At 47.1% G+C, this 15,497-nt stretch overlaps 2 protein-coding genes across 2 annotated transcripts in view; both read right to left on the minus strand.

Moving 5' to 3' along the window:
• Positions 1-1,674: 1,674 nt before the first annotated feature.
• Positions 1,675-3,986, minus strand: LOC307086981 (beta-crystallin B3-like; the record flags this gene model as incomplete). Its single annotated transcript, XM_079752342.1, has 6 exons — positions 3,961-3,986; positions 3,485-3,579; positions 3,066-3,184; positions 2,708-2,840; positions 2,275-2,417; positions 1,675-1,972 (listed from the first exon to the last, which is right to left on the minus strand). The coding sequence occupies exons 2-6, from the start codon at positions 3,560-3,562 to the stop codon at positions 1,675-1,677; spliced, it is 771 nt and encodes a 256-aa protein (XP_079608468.1). The 5' UTR covers positions 3,563-3,579; positions 3,961-3,986.
• Positions 3,987-4,619: 633 nt separating this feature from the next.
• The window catches only part of LOC307075925 (uncharacterized protein), a 29,392-nt gene continuing 18,514 nt past the window's right edge, over positions 4,620-15,497 (minus strand). Inside the window, exons 7-13 of the mRNA XM_079736678.1 lie at positions 11,508-11,623; positions 7,559-7,700; positions 7,176-7,323; positions 6,838-6,971; positions 6,593-6,735; positions 6,391-6,480; positions 4,620-6,183 (exon numbers count right to left, since the gene is read on the minus strand). Coding sequence (XP_079592804.1) covers positions 6,399-6,480; positions 6,593-6,735; positions 6,838-6,971; positions 7,176-7,323; positions 7,559-7,700; positions 11,508-11,623 — 765 coding nt within the window. The 3' untranslated portion in view covers positions 4,620-6,183; positions 6,391-6,398. The remainder of the gene's footprint in view (positions 6,184-6,390; positions 6,481-6,592; positions 6,736-6,837; positions 6,972-7,175; positions 7,324-7,558; positions 7,701-11,507; positions 11,624-15,497) is intronic.

Consider the following 15,497-nt stretch of genomic DNA (forward strand, 5'->3'; position numbering starts at 1 on the left):
CCTCTTCCCCCAGTAACGCCCCCTTCCAGAAAGAACAGAAATCTGATCCCTCACTGCTCCAGGGGTACCTGCAAGTGTGACCCTACACTCTGACCTCTCTGGAGGGGGGCAGACGAGTGTGTGTGCGTGTGTGTGTGTGTGTGTGTGTGTGGGTGTGTGTGTGTGTGTGTGTGTGTGTGTGCGTCTGTGTGTGTGTGTGTGTGTGTGTGTGTGTGTGTGTGTGTGTGTGTGTGTGTGCTACTGTGTAAGTGTGTGTGTGTGTGTGTGTGTGTGTGTGTGTGTGTGTGTGTGTGTTTGTGTGTGTGTGTGTGTGTGTGTGTGTGCGTGTGTCTGTGGGTGTGTCTGTGTATGTGTGTAAACGGGCTGTTTGCATCTATGTCTAAAAGACTTAATAGACTAAATTCCTTTCTGGGGCAAGTCATTACCGGAAGACCTAAATCAGCTCTGAGATCTGGTTTCATGAGGGACACACCTGGTTTGTAGTGTTTTTTTATTTGTTCAGGCTGTTTGTGTCAGCGTCTGAACTCTCCCTTGCAAAAACATATTGGTTGGGGTTGATATTAGTCTAAAAAGGAATCGAACTGAACCTAGCCCTTCAGGAATACATCCTGGCCAAGCTTTGTCAAGCTCTGCCTCGGATCTGTCTGTCCACTCTGATGGGCTGGATGTTAAAGAGCTCATGTAAAAATAAAACTGTACTGATTGCATCCTAATGATGTGTACCTGTAGATGTGCATATCGGACAAAATAATAGATTCATTCATTTAATTGCTCATTGAGTTTAAAATAAATGAATTGAAATAAATACAGATTGATATAAAACTATTTCATAGTTTGTAGCATTTCTGGAAATCCTAACTGACGCCTTAGTATAACTTTACTCAGGAAGCCCTTTTGATGTGAACTGATCGGAAGAGGTGAAATCCCAAAAAGTAAGACTTAATCAAGTAGGCTTTTAGCTTCTTTTTGAGCACAAGGAACACAAAACAGCGCGTAGTGGATTTAGGATGGGAATGCAGTTCTCTCCCTGCACAGGGAGAGAACTGCATGACCTCATTCTCACTGATGCTCAGCAGATGGGATCAGAGTGGTCTTCAAACATGGGCCCTTTCCATGTCTTTGATATTTAAACCAACAAAGAACAGACAGGTCAAGAATATATCCTGCCGCAACTTCTGATATCTATTCCAAACCCTTCCTACGACCTACCAGAATATCTAGTAACATATTATCTAGGAATTGTTTTTTACATAGCTTCTTTGGACGAAATGCATTTGTTTTTCAAAGAGCGTAATCTTAAATGATAATTTGCTGCTTTGGTTAACCATAGTAGTTAATTCATGAAGAGTAAAAACAAAGAGACAGTATTCATATTCTGGTCAAACACATTTTATTTGCCAACATACATAGCACTGTTCACAAGCTGCAATCACCATGTTTAAAGATATGGAAAAAGGCTGGTCGCATAGCAGAGACTTAGAATATGTGTGTGTGTGTGTGTGCATGTGTGCTTGTGTGTGCATCTCAGTGTGTGTGTGTGTGTGTGTGTTTGTGTGTGTGTATGAGCATGCACATGTGTATGTGCGCGCGTGTGTGTGTGCGCGTGTGCATGCGTGTGTGTTTGTGTGTGCATGTGTGTGTGTTTGTGGCTGGCGGGCTCGGAGGGGACCCTCTTCAGTTGGCTCCGGCCACTGCAGGGGGTGCGGGTGGTGTGGGGCCCGGGGCAGGGGCCGGAGCGGGCCCCGGGGCGGGGGCTGGAGCCGGGGCGGGGCCCGGTGCGGGGGCTGGAGCCGGGGCCGGGGCCGGGGCCAGGTCGTTGAAGCAGCCCCTCTTGTGCCACTGCATGTCCCTGACGCGGCGGACAGACTGGATCTGGGGCGCAGGGGCCGCCCAGTCGTTCCAGTGCTTGAAGTCTCCGCGCTCAAAGATGTACTGGCGCCCTCTGTAGCCGGGGTACATGTAGCCCACCCATCTAGAGGAACAGGAGAACTTAGAACCAGGTAACACCCCTGAATAGACACACACAAGGATGGGTTCCATATAAAGGGATTAATATGAAGATATTCCCTTTGGTGTACAACTGAATCCAAAGCTTCAATGCAACATCGATTACAATATGCTGAGAGCATACGTTCCTTCTCATGCATGACCCCAGGTGGGAATCAAATCTCTAACCCCGACAGTTGTGAGGTCATGCTCTACCAGTGGGTGTTATGAGGTTATTGAGAAGATGCTGAACATGTGGACCGAGCGGAGTGTAGGAGAGGCTCTTACGTTCCGTTCAGAGCCTTGGCGCTTCCCACGCGGTCGTGGAAGCCGTGTCCCCACAAGCTGGGCACGTCGTCCTCCACAATCTCCATCTTCCTCCCGGCGAAGCCCTCTTCCTCAAACAGGTGGAGTTTATGCTCTGCGCTGTCCTGAAGAATCAAACACGGACAACCATTCAGTCACTAACGCACTTTAGACACACACTTTAGTCAAATTTGAAAGTGTTATTATTAAGAAGAAAGATCTTACAATATCTAAAATAATATAACTGCCCTCTCTTTCTGCCACCCCGAATTCCAGATTATTCCATACATTCTATGTATATAACTTGATGAATGCCATGTAACATTACAAAAATCACACAAATGGCTGCCAGGTATGGAACAGCAGCTTTCGGGCTCAGAGTGACCCTCCAGCCATGGATGGAGTGGGGACCCACCACTTTGAGCGGCCTGAGGGACAGCAGGGAGGAGCTGCTCTGGCTGCTGGTCCAGCAGTCCCAGTGGGGGTATTCTCCCCTCTCTAGAATGAACTGCTCGCCAATGAAGGCCTGGCACTCATAGCCCACCCAGCTAACATCAGGGAACAGGACAAAGGGGGGATGGGAGTGGAATATACACAGAATAAGAAGGGGATAACATTGAACTGCATTTGATGCTTCCAGTTGAATCATTGCGTTCTTCACCACATTGGACTAAAATGCGATGTTTTCTTGCCTAAATGTTAATGTATCTGATGTGAAGCAGCTAATGTAACATGGATACGTGAACAGGTCGGGTTCAGCGTTAGTTACTTACGGTGCCTGCTCCACTATCAGCGAGCCCACCTTCTCAAGACCCGTCTCCGTCACATCGTTCAACTCAGAGGAAAGCTCCACCTTGCGTCCCCGGAAGTTTCCATATTCAAACAGCACCACCTGGATTAGGGTTTCAGGGTTGGGGAGGAGGGGGGAGGAGGGGGGGGGGATTAAAGCATTAAAGAGAGTAACATAGAGAGAGAGAGAGAGAGAGAGAGAGAGAGAGAGAGAGAGAGAACACTAAATAAGACAGTGGGATGAAGTAGAAAACAAAGACTTTCAAACTGTGTTTTTGAAAAGGTTTTGGTGATTAACTACACATCAAGAAAGAGGGTTAGGGTTGGGGTTAGAACAGGCTGCTCCAGGGCCTCGAGGGTGAGTCGGTGGGTGTGGATGCTGTCCTGCTGGGTCTACCGGTACCTTGTAGATAGCGACAGCCCCGCCCTGGCTCGTCCCAGGGTGCAGCTGCTCTGGGGCAGTGCTCTGCTGGTCAGACATCCTGTACTCCTAGTGTCCTGCCAAAACACACACACACACACACACGCACACAAACGCATGAAGTCATGAATACACACACACACACGCATGAAGGCACGCACACACAGTTAACAGTTTCAGAAATATGTTAATCAGCACATGATTGCATGCTCTCTCCTTGAGGGGTCTTCTTCCTGAGGTTGTCCATCATAACAAAAAGCTCACCACCCCCCCCAGTCTTTGATACTTCTAAAACAAACACCTGAAATCTCAAGTATGCAGTAATAAAACAATTCAGTCACAATTCAGTCCAAGGAGGTCATCCAGATCACAACAGACTCCTTCCTTCGCCCTCGGAGCCAGTTCAAGGCTGAACAGAGACCCCGACGCATCATCACACAGTGGGGGTCCGGCGTTACCTGGATCTGCGCGCTAGTGAATAGGCAGCGGCTCTGCGTTGGTGAGTCTGCGTTGGGAAGTTTGGAAGGGACGGTGACACATGGGAGGACAGGAGCAGTGGGGGGGAGGGAGGGCGTATTTATGGTTTATATCTGGCCACAACAGCAGAAAACAGCCAGAGCTGTTGATGCAGCATGTCTGCCACTCACATTGTGTCCGTTCCTCTGCCTCTCAATAGGCAGCTGTGTTGGCACACGGCGGCCTGCCCGCCTCACCGCCATGTGTGGAGCAGCGGGACAGCGAGCCAAGAAGAGGATTGGGGAAAACAGCCCCGCTCAGCACAAACACCCCACACACACACACACAGGTTAGCATAGACCCCACCCACCACGCCTGCCCCCCGTCTGGCCTGCACCCAGCTTCCTCAGACGCTCCCGTAACCACATTCAGGCACATATCAATGCCTTTATAATTGTATTATTATAACCCCTTATCTAGTAGTTTAACAAAACTATCAAAACAAAAACCTTTCTGCCGATGGTTCTGTGAATATTGAAATGGAAATGTTGGCACCTATCATGTCGTTTGCACAGCTTATTAATATGAGGTGGATTAGAGCCTATGATTGTGATATGGAAATAAGAATCACTCAAGACAAATGAAACAGTCATAACCAGAGTCTGTAGCTCACTGCATATATATCTTTATTAAGAATTTAAACTTTAGGACACTGGCCAGTACAACACAGTGCAAATATAAATCTGTTACTTTCAAATAAAAAGAAAAATAATGACCATGAACATGAATAAAAACATAAAAATAAATCCAATTTTTTTCCAAAGTGTACGAGAGAAATAAAAAGTAATTTACAGACATATCGAGGAGGGGGGGAGATTGATCAAAAAAATATAGAGAGACTTGACGAAATCAACATCCAGTTGCATTGCAGTAAGCATTTCTAGACCACAGAACCCCCCAGACGGTGGTTGACTGCCCCAGGGTGGCCGACTGCACACGGATGGAGCCGAGGTGGTGCTGCAGCGCATTAAGTGACGTAGTGCTGGGTGGATGTTGGAGACCGACTACAGACGAGGAGGAAGGCGAACTATGTTCATCTCACGTTTTGAAGATTTTCAAAAGAGTGAATGTTTTTGTCTCGTAAGAGGCCTTTAAGTCTCATCCCTCACTCATGTGGTTCATCTCATGTGATGTTGTGATTTGCTCTTGAGCGCTGGAGATACGGGGGGTGGGGGGGGGTCCAAGGGAATACAACAAGGCAGCAGGAGCTAATGAATGTCATGTAGTGAATGGATCAAGTTTCCCCGCCCTGGAAGACGATTGACTTACAGAGTGGATTCCCTTTGTTCACTCAGTGCTCAAGAAAATCAGCTTTTAACGGTGTTACTTAAAGTAAATGCATCCACACATATGGGCCAATTCTTCCCGCAACTTACTTAAGATAGAGAAAATAAAAATGATTAACCCGTAGAATACAAAAATAAACACTGGCGCCGAGACGCCTTGTTAGAATGTAGAGGAGTGTTACTTGATTGAAGACCCAGCCGGCCTCTATAGTGTTGACAAAAAAATAGTGTTTATACAAATACAGCATTTAGCAGTAGGGTAACGTGCAACGCCCCCAGCTGGCAGGGACTTCTGCCGCGGCGCTGGGGTCCGACCATGTGGAATGTTAAGCTTATGGATATGCTTCTGTGCAGTGAGCGCAGACGAGCCCCTGACAGGTACGAACACGTCCACAACCGTCGGTACGCTCACTGAATACAAGGAAGACTAAACGCCGGCAGAGGACTGGACAGCCCTCCAAACCGTGAATACTGAAGCACTACCGGGTCGTCGGTGGCGTTGCCGGGTGGCGCCGCTCACGCTATTCTCAGACGACCGTTCTCTGGAGTGCAGCCAGACAGGACATTCTTTTTTTGCTCGTCTTTTGTGGTCGTGGTCGGTGATAAAGTGTAAAAGATGATGATTAATCGGTGATGAAGCAATAAGATACTCAATGTTTTCGTCATGCCATCCGTTTGACACTCTCAGGGGAGAAGGAAAGCATCGGCACCGTGCAAAAATATCTGATCCTGTTTTTCGGAAATAATAAAAAAGGAGTAGAAATGCGTTAGCAGCATCAGCAGTAGTAGAATCTACTCCAAACATCTCTCTGGCCCGGGGTCCAGGGTCAAAGGTTAAGGCCTCCATTTCATTTAGAGATTCTTGGGTTTTAAGGCCACCTGGAGGAAGGAGAGAGGACATATATCAACACTGGATCTTAACCACGGCAAGGAGAGAGAGAAAGAGAGAGAGAGAGGGAGGGGGGAGAGGGAGTGAGAGCGACAGAGAGACCGAGACAGAGATAAATTACTAAATAATGAAAGAGAGGAAGGAGTAAGTGAAGGAGAAAACAAAAAGGAAATGGACCAATCAACTGTCCGCCTTACCTTCTTATCTATTTAGAATCCTCGCAGTCATACTGACTCAGTCTTTTCTTGGATTTCAGCTCTTTGAGCCACTGAGGAGAGTCCTCCAAACTGAATTAAATAAAAGAAATGTAAATGAAAGGAAATTAGATCTCTTTCAGGAGAATACTTAACAGGAGTGAACATGAGTACAAACATAACTTCCTTGAAAAACACTTCCTACCCGTTCTCTCTGCCACCAGAAGGGGGCAGCACACGCGTGGCCCGTGGGAGGAAGGGGGACTTGGGCGATCGAGACAACTGGGAGGGAGAGGGAGTCCCCACATCGACCAGGTTGTCGGAGTCAGCCCTCTTCTTCAGCTGCGACTGGGGACACGAACCATACAAATGAATGAACCCACACTGAACCCGAATCACCAATTACAGCCTTACGAGCACGGCTGCTTTGGGTAGGTCCATTCGCCTCACCTTTAGAGCGGAAGGGTCCATCCCAGGGAACAGGGGGATCCTCTGAGGCTGGGAGACAGCATTGGTTGTGGAGCGCGGCTCCACTTCTCTTGTCTGCTCCTCAGAGTCCTCCTGCTTGAACTCCGGCTTCTCATCTGTCAACAAAATGGAGGGGTCGCGTTCCAAAGGGAATACATAAATATATTCACACACCTTCTGTCGAAGAAAGGTACGGCGTTCAGAAAGCCCTCCATTTAATTCAAATGAAAACGACAAACGCTTAATTCTGAGCGTCGCTCATTTTGTGAGTTTGGAAGCAGAGTGGGGGAGCGAACGACGGAGCGCAGACTGAAGCCTACCTGTGGAGTCTCTGAAGCGCCAGTCGTCGGTGGCTCCGCCCTCTCCCTGCGGCGCGGTGGTCCTGGAGGGGCGGGACCGCGGGGCCCGCCTCTTCCCCAGCTGGGCCCTGGAGCGCAGCACGCTGGTGTCAAGCAGCACCGTGGACACCTGCTCGCCAGGGCCAAAAGGTTAGAAAATACATCAGAAATAACAATAACACGTTTGGTAATAACATATAAATATTAATAAGAATAATCCCGTGTCATCGTCATCGCCGTTTTGCTAAAGAATGTGGTTTTATATCAGTCCATTGGGAGCGTGTCCCCTGGCAGCACCCCTCCCTAAGAGAGAGGGATACGTGGGTGCGGGGTTGTTGGGGTACGGGGGTTCGGGGTGCACGTGCCTCTGGTAGGGAGAGCGGCTGGCTCTCGACCGGGGCGTCCAGCTCGGAGGGCAGGCCATGGTGGGCCGGCGTGTGGGAGGGAGAGGGCTTCCCCGGCGAAGGGGAGAGGGCGCCGTCTGAAGTGGGCGTGGCCGGGGTCAGGCTACAAACAGAGGGATGGATGGGAAAAGACAAAAATGATTCATTTTGGTTAATGCTGTAATGGTTCCATTGTTATTATTATTATTATTATTATGAAACTGCACTTAAAAGGTTGTATCAGCGATGTTGGGTAACGTCAGTTCTGTTTGCATTTGAAGTGAGATCCCAAACAAACAGAGCCAGCTCGCCCCTCCCTTCTGTAAATACTATCATGAACGCAGCGCAAAACCCAACAACACCCACCCCTTGTCAGTGATTGGATGGAATACTATTTATTTTGTTTTTGAGTGGTTGGTAGTACCTTTTGTTTTTTGGGTACGATCTCCGAGCATAGGCTTCCTACAGACACGTTTTTTTTTTAGCGGATCGTGAGGAAAGATCAGATGAATGAGATCATTTATTTTTCGGCCTAGAATCGCTGATACAACATTACCCTACAAACTGCCACACTTAAAGTGCAATATTGTAATGACACAGTGTGGCCACAAGGGGTCAGTTGATGCCTGGATGCCTAGAGAGAAAAGAGACTAATGAATTCAAGGGGAGATGTGAGCTGTGTCCCTAGGCCAGAGCAGGTAATTGGCAGCATTGTCCTGCCAAGGCGTCTCCGGTCCCGTAGGAGTGAGACGGTCCCGTAGGAGTGAGACGGTCCCGTAGGAGTGAGATGGTCCCGTAGGAGTGAGACGGTCCAATGAGGCTGCGGCCAACCGTGACATCATTCTAACAGTTCCGGTTCTTTTATACATTTTACAAAAAATCCGCAAATTGCGTCTTTTTTGAAAGAAAAAGAAAAGACGTGTATAATTTACATTATTATTTTGATTTATTTGAAATTGTTAAATAGACGGGTGCTGCTGTTCAAAGGAGACACTGGACGCTACGTCCTACTTATTTGTCTCGAGGCCACATGAGGGTCCATTACATCGGAACAAACGTAGACAACAGATCGGGAAGAAGTGCAGCCGACGACAACAGCAGCTTTGAAACACAGCAGTGCTCCCAATTCAGACTCTTATTTAACGTTTGATCGGGAACCATGGTGGACAAAGGAGAACACCTCCGCTCCAAAAAATGATCTTGAGAGAGAGATCTTGTTATTTGAGGAAGAGTGGTTGAACCTTTGTGGGGCTATTTAAAAACCATAAGCCTTTAAAGGGGACATATTCTGAAAACAACACTTTTCCTGTGATTTGGGGTGTTGTTTTGGGTCTCTGGTGCTCCCACACGCATACAAACTTTGAAAAAAGTCTGTCAATGAATTTTTGAGTGAGATATGCATTTCTGAAAGTACCCCACCTGCAGTTACCAAACGAGAGAGTCCGTTTCGGTGCCCCCTCCTAGTTGAGAAGACATTTGAATATTACCTCCCACTTCCCAATCCCCCTCCAATCAGAGCATAGGTAAGATTTTGTGGACCAGCGGACGAGCTCTGGGCGGAGATGTTCGCGCATTTCAGAAGCAGGGATATTCCCTACAAAAATAGATGTCTAATTAGTCAGTTTGCCATGTGACTGCCTGACAGGGAGTCCAGAGCTGCCATGTCGCAGTTCAATATGGACTTCACAGAGTCAAGGCCAAAGTTCCTTTGCCCAAATTCTTCTCAACCATGGCCGAGATATCCCCCACTACGAGTCCTTACTTGTTGTGGAATTACCAGAGACGTCAGACGCAGCGTTTAAGTTAAGTTATCCTTTATTTATCCCTTTTTAGGGGGAAATTCTTCTCTGCTCTTGACCCATCCGGGTAGCCGGTGAACACATACTCCACACATGGGGCTGCCGGGGGGCAGGTGGGGGTTTCAGGTGCCTTGCTCAAGGGCACCTCATCCGTGGAGGCTCGGGATTCGAACTGGCCACCCTCCGGTTCCCAGTCCAACTCCTTAACCAGTATGCCACGGATGCCCCATCCCTTTATGATTCATAATATCATCCGAGGTGCACATACCTTTCGGCCGTGATATTAGATATATGATATAAATACCAGTGGAGGCTTCTCCAGTGAGGAGAGGGAGGAAGATCCTCCTTAACATTGTTGAGAATAAAAAATGCTGATTGTCCAGACTTCTTTAATGAATTAATGACCTTAAATAGGTCTACTTTAATGCCTTTGTATGCGTTATGTTCGTTTCCCTGGGTAAAGGGACAATAGAACCCCCTATCGCCTATTGACAATTACTTCAGGGAGGACAGCCTCCATTGACTCCCATTAATTCCCCCGAAAGTGTTGGCGGCCGGTGAATATCATGGGGTTCAATCGAAGAGAGGAGGAAAGTCCTCCTCTGAGTGGGTGTGACTAGCTAAGGGATCTGAACCCCGCCTACGTCTATTCACGAATAGGCTAAAGCCCTGGTTGCGCTATGAACCAATAAGCAGGAGCCCTGGCTGTGGAGCAGCCCGGAGGGAGGGGTTATCCCCTCAAGTCTATGCTACGAGAACCAACGAACCCGCTCAGTCGTATGCCTAGTTTCCACCAAGCGGTGCGCTACTGTTTGTTGCGGTACAGTGCGGCTCTGTTCACTTATATTGACGTTTCCGTAACCTGCGGGCTGCCTGCGGAGCCTGCGGCCGGGCAGGGCTACACGCGGCCGAGCTGCGGAGCCCGCCAGGAGGGTTGACTTGATCTATAAATGAAGTCCCTCAATCTTAATTGGCTTAACACCATGACCAACATTTTGAAACATCCATTAACATCCACCTTTGCCTCAAACAATGTTGTGAAATAATGTTCTTTTAATTGTTTGTTACTCTGATCGTTCTGTTTGAATATTGTGGAAAGGATGTTAGTGAATGATTCAGAGCATAATGCATTTGAAACGGCATCACTTTTGGTATTGTGTCTTTATTTTTCTTAAAAAAAAAAATTGTAGCTGAAAATAAACATAGCCAAATTACAACCAATAGCTTCAGTCATTGAGGGAAAAAATAGTCCCAATGATAGGCCCAGATTTTTTTATTTAGTTTGACAAATCAAGAATAGGCCTGATTTGACTAATTGGCTTTGCATCCTTTCCTTCTTCCCTTGTAGTCCTTGTAATCCACTGGTGGATTTGTATCAATTCACATAATTATCCCATCGTGCTATTTTGTAATTCACCAAAACACCCTGAAACAACTTGAGTGTCACATACTTATGCCACAGTAGGCCACATCAGTGTAAGCAGGCCAATGGCAACCAAGCGCAATATAGATATAGAGCTCCGGGGATCCGCAAACGGCAAAATTCCCTTCTCCTCCATGCTGCGGTTCACCCTGACAGCTCATTGGTCAGTGGGCAGCAGCTCATTTGCATTAAAGCTACAGACACCAGAAACAGCGCATTCTGAAGGGACTGAAACAGAGGGGAATAGCGGTAGGCGATTTTCTTTTTCCTAAAAGCTATTTCCAGCAAACAGCTTCAAAAACATGGTTTCTGGAACTCATATTCTATGTTTACTTGTTGGGAAAACACCATAATGTCTTCTTTAATATAACCATAGACTTCTATTTATAGAAACCTTTTTTCCGGTTCTAAACCTTTTGGCGGGAAAGCAAATACCGCACAACAAGGATGCTCACCGAACACACACACACACACACACACACACACACACACACACACACACACACACACACACACACACACACACACACACAGCTGAAGTATGCACCTGTGCGCCAGTGTGTGTGTCTGCTTAGGTATATGTGCGTCTGCGCAGATATGTGCGTGTCTTTCCAGGCCTGCGTCTACGTGTATGCGTGCCTGAATGTGTGACTGTATTGGTGTATGATTGTCTGTGTAGGTGTATGTGTGAATGAGTGCGTGTGTGTACCTGTCGTCCGTGTGCAGACCCGTCTCCCAGGTGCCGTACTGGCTGTCCGACTCCTGCACCAGCGTGTCGGGGTCTTTCAGCTCCTCCTCACCAGACCCCTGGTGCTGCAGCTTCACCTGGAGGGAGGGATGAGGAACAAGAGAGAGGGAGAGGGGGAGGGAGGGAGGAGAACAAAGAGGGAGAGAGAGAGAGAGAGGGAGAAGGAGAGAGGGAATCAACAAAATGTGCATTAGAATGGCGCTCTAAAGTGATGTGTGCAAGACCATTTCACAATTTTGTCCCAAGCGTGACCCAAAAGTACTGTTACTGGTACTGGTAGTGGTACTGGTATTGGTGATGGTCGTGCTGAACGGGCCCAGAAAACATAGAATGCCGTCCCGCCCACAGACAGACTCTTACATGTGAGAATCCTATCTTCATATATACCACTAAGTGGCCAGAAGAAATATTAACGATTTGTATATTTCTGCAAGGACATGTGGAATATAAATGTTTCTGAACCACAAATCCATGTAATATCGATGTTTCTATAAGTGTGTACCGCCGGAAGTCAGTAACAAAGCATTATCACCTCCATCTCCTTACAAAAAAAAATGACGGCGTAGCGCGGGGCCCAAACTTAAAAATTGTGTCCACATGCCAGTTGTGATAACAGACCCATGTGCTAATCGGTCCTTCTCCATCATCTCCATTTCAAGACAGAGCCTCTCGCAAGTGTGGTCCGCAAGACCTAGTGAACGTGAATGTGGAGTGAAAGGCAGTTTTGGAGACGGGACGATCCTACCGCCCTTATACCTGACGGGAGGAAGGGAGGGAGGGTTTGATATGGCTCAGGGTTAGGGGGACAACGCTGTGCGTGGCCTTTCTCTTCCCCCTCGTTTTAACCCTAATGGGTTAAAACTAAAGGCCAAGTTCCTGTCACCTTTTAAGATCAATGTATAGCAAGGGATTTTATTTCCAAAGCGTTTCAAAGGAGCGTTCAATTAGCTTTTTTTTGGACTTCACTTCATGTAGGGCTAGAGCCCCAATAGGGATATTGCTGGTAAAGCTTAAGGCCCTGATTCATTTAAAAGACAAGTCTATCTTATCACAAGCCCCTCTAGGCTCCCCATTAATAGTGTGTTGCTTTAAATCTTCGGCAGTCCTCTCAGGGAGGGGCATCACTTCCTGTTGCGAGAACCACCAAATAGATAACCTTGTATTTCCTTTAGGCCTTCCTTTACATAAAACAGACCACAGGACTCTGGCTCATTCCCAAGTTTGCTACACCCACCAATTACATCCATTCTTGCTGGGCTAGAGCTTCCAAATGTATTATTTTAGTTGAGTGGCATGCCCTCATTCAAATCAAAGTGTCCAGTAGGGCTGCAATTAAATATATGCAGCTTGCCATGATCATTGCACTCAACAACAGAATAAGCCAGTACACACGAGGATGATGAGAACTGACCTCACACACATGAGGGGTCATTGCCTCGGTAGCACTCGGGGGGTGGGTTGGGGGTCTCAGACATTAATAACTTAAGTAATTCATTAATTAAAATGATATCGCTAACTGCGTAAAATGGTACCTTAAAGGAGACATATTATGGCGTTTTCACAACAAGTAAACATAGTATTTGAGTTCCAGAAAACATGTTTTTGAAGCTGTTTGCTGGAAATAGCTTTTAGGAAAAAGAATCTTGCCTAACGCTATTCCCCTCTGTTTCAGTCCCTTCAGAATGCGCTGTTTCTGGTGTCTGTAGCTTTAATGCAAATGAGCTGCTGCCCATTGACCAATGAGCTGTCAGACTGAACCACAGCATGGAGGAGAAGAGAATTTTGCCGTTTGCGGACTCCTGGAGCTCTATATCTATATAATAATAATAATATTATATATGGGTATTTATATAATATTATATCTAATATCACGGCCAAAAGCTATGTGCGCCTTGGATGATATTATGAATCATAAAGACTGCGTCTGACGTCTCTGGCACTTTCACAACAAGTAAATACTCGTAGTGGGGGATATCCCGGCCATGGTTGAGAAGCATTGGGGGAAAGGAACTTTGGCCTTGACTCTCTGAAGTCCATGAACCGCGACATGGAGGAGAAAGGGATTGTACTCCGGAAGCTGAGATGCCGAACTGCCGCCGAGCTCCCCGCGCCGGAGCTGCTGCCGAAGCTTCGGGCGAAGCATATATACAGAATAAATGCGTGCATGTCACAGAAAACGAAATGATGGCCATAGATTGTAAACAAGCGCATATCAAAATATACGAGAACTGGGAGCTGTGGGGTTCCGAACATTCATAACCAAAAAATAGCCTAGCCCATTTCTATTCTTGAAAAACACCGTAAGCTCATGAAAGGTAACACTTTCAAATACAGTACAGTATGCTTGTATACACATATCTTAAAAAAACATGAATTCACTGAAAACGTATTGTTGTTCGGAAATGTTGAGATTCAACGTTTCCATGGCTGTCAGTAAAGTATGTGATGCGTCAGTTTCCCTCTGGTTCCCATGTGTTATACTTCACTGGGGTGAAGTATAACACATGCCTGCGACCCTCTCTGCTGTTGTTGCAGAAACAGTGGTTGCTAGTTTCACCATCGCCCAGTGAAGGGCTGGGCAGCAGGTCAGGGGACATGCAGGCGTTTACAAGGCTGCCTGTCCTGCGTTCAAGCAGCTCGAATGAACGTGCGTGTCTCAAAGTGTTGGTGAGATTATGGATCCTCACGGAGATAATGGGGGAGAACAGAGGACGAGAGAGAGACAGGGAGGGACTGCAGGAGAGGGAGGGAGAGGGGGATACAGAGACAGCAGAGCAGACAGAGAGGAGCAAGAGTGAAAGATAGAAAGACATACATAAAGAAACAGTAAGTTGAAGAAAGACTGACCAAGACAGCTGAGGGACAGACAGCGAGTCAGAAGGACAGAAAATCTGACAGAGACGGTGAGTCGGAAGGATAGAGAGAAAGACAGAGATGGAGAAAAAGAGACACAGAGAGAAAGTGAGACAGGACAGACCGAGATGAAGGGGTGGGCCTTTTAGAGTGCCCTCTGTGTCTAGTGATGCATGCGTCTTTTAATGAGACTGACAACAGAGAGCTCAGTGTCCTGGAAGCCATCAAACTGTAGCCAACAAGTAGAGGCATGAACCAGCCAACCGACGAGAACCATACCTGTGTGTGTGTGTGTGTGTCTTTCATCCATCGTCATTGAACGCTCCTCGGATCGAGAATGCGTTTTAATATCTACGTCAACATCTCACGATAAAAAAACCCTTGCAATGGCTCAGGAACACCGTAATTAATAAGCAATCAAGATCTGCAACAGAGGCTTTCTTTCCTCCAAAAGGTATGTTTAAGAAGGAGGCTTTGCTGTGTAATGAAGTAATGACACTTCATTACGCGTCAATGAAAATAACTCAAGTTTTGAGTCAGACCGAGAGGTCTACCTTTTAAAGACACAGAGAGGAATACAGGCTGAGAACAATGCTGCAGGATGCCATTGGTCAGTTCAGCCTTTCCGGTCAGGCGGAGCAGGGGCCGCTGAGAGTGGTCAGTGTGATGTGGAGCAGCGCTACCTCTGGTACCGCTTGTGCTCAATGACACTCTTGAAGTCCCTGTCGTCCCCAAAATAGCAGGGTAGCACACTCGACCACACACAGACACAGACACACAGACACAGACACACACACTCACACACACACACCTCCAATCCAACTATTGATACAATGGATATTTAGCAGTTAAGGATATGTTGGTCTTAAGGACCACTAATCTAACAACCTGCATGACATATTTCATCCGGTTCCTCGGTGCAAGCTGGTTCTGCTAGGATTCGGTTGCAGCTAAAGGCTGTAAAGTATTTTAGCCTTAGGGCAGAGAGGGCTGGTTGGGTCAGTGATTAGTATTTAACCTACACAAATCCATAGAGAATAGGCTGCTGCCGCAAGTTACTATGATGATGGACAGGAAGGATAGCTAGGCCTGACTGAA

The sequence above is a fragment of the Pollachius pollachius genome (genome assembly GCF_949987615.1).
Source record: "Pollachius pollachius genome assembly, chromosome: 1".
NCBI classification, from domain to species: Eukaryota; Metazoa; Chordata; class Actinopteri; order Gadiformes; family Gadidae; genus Pollachius; species Pollachius pollachius.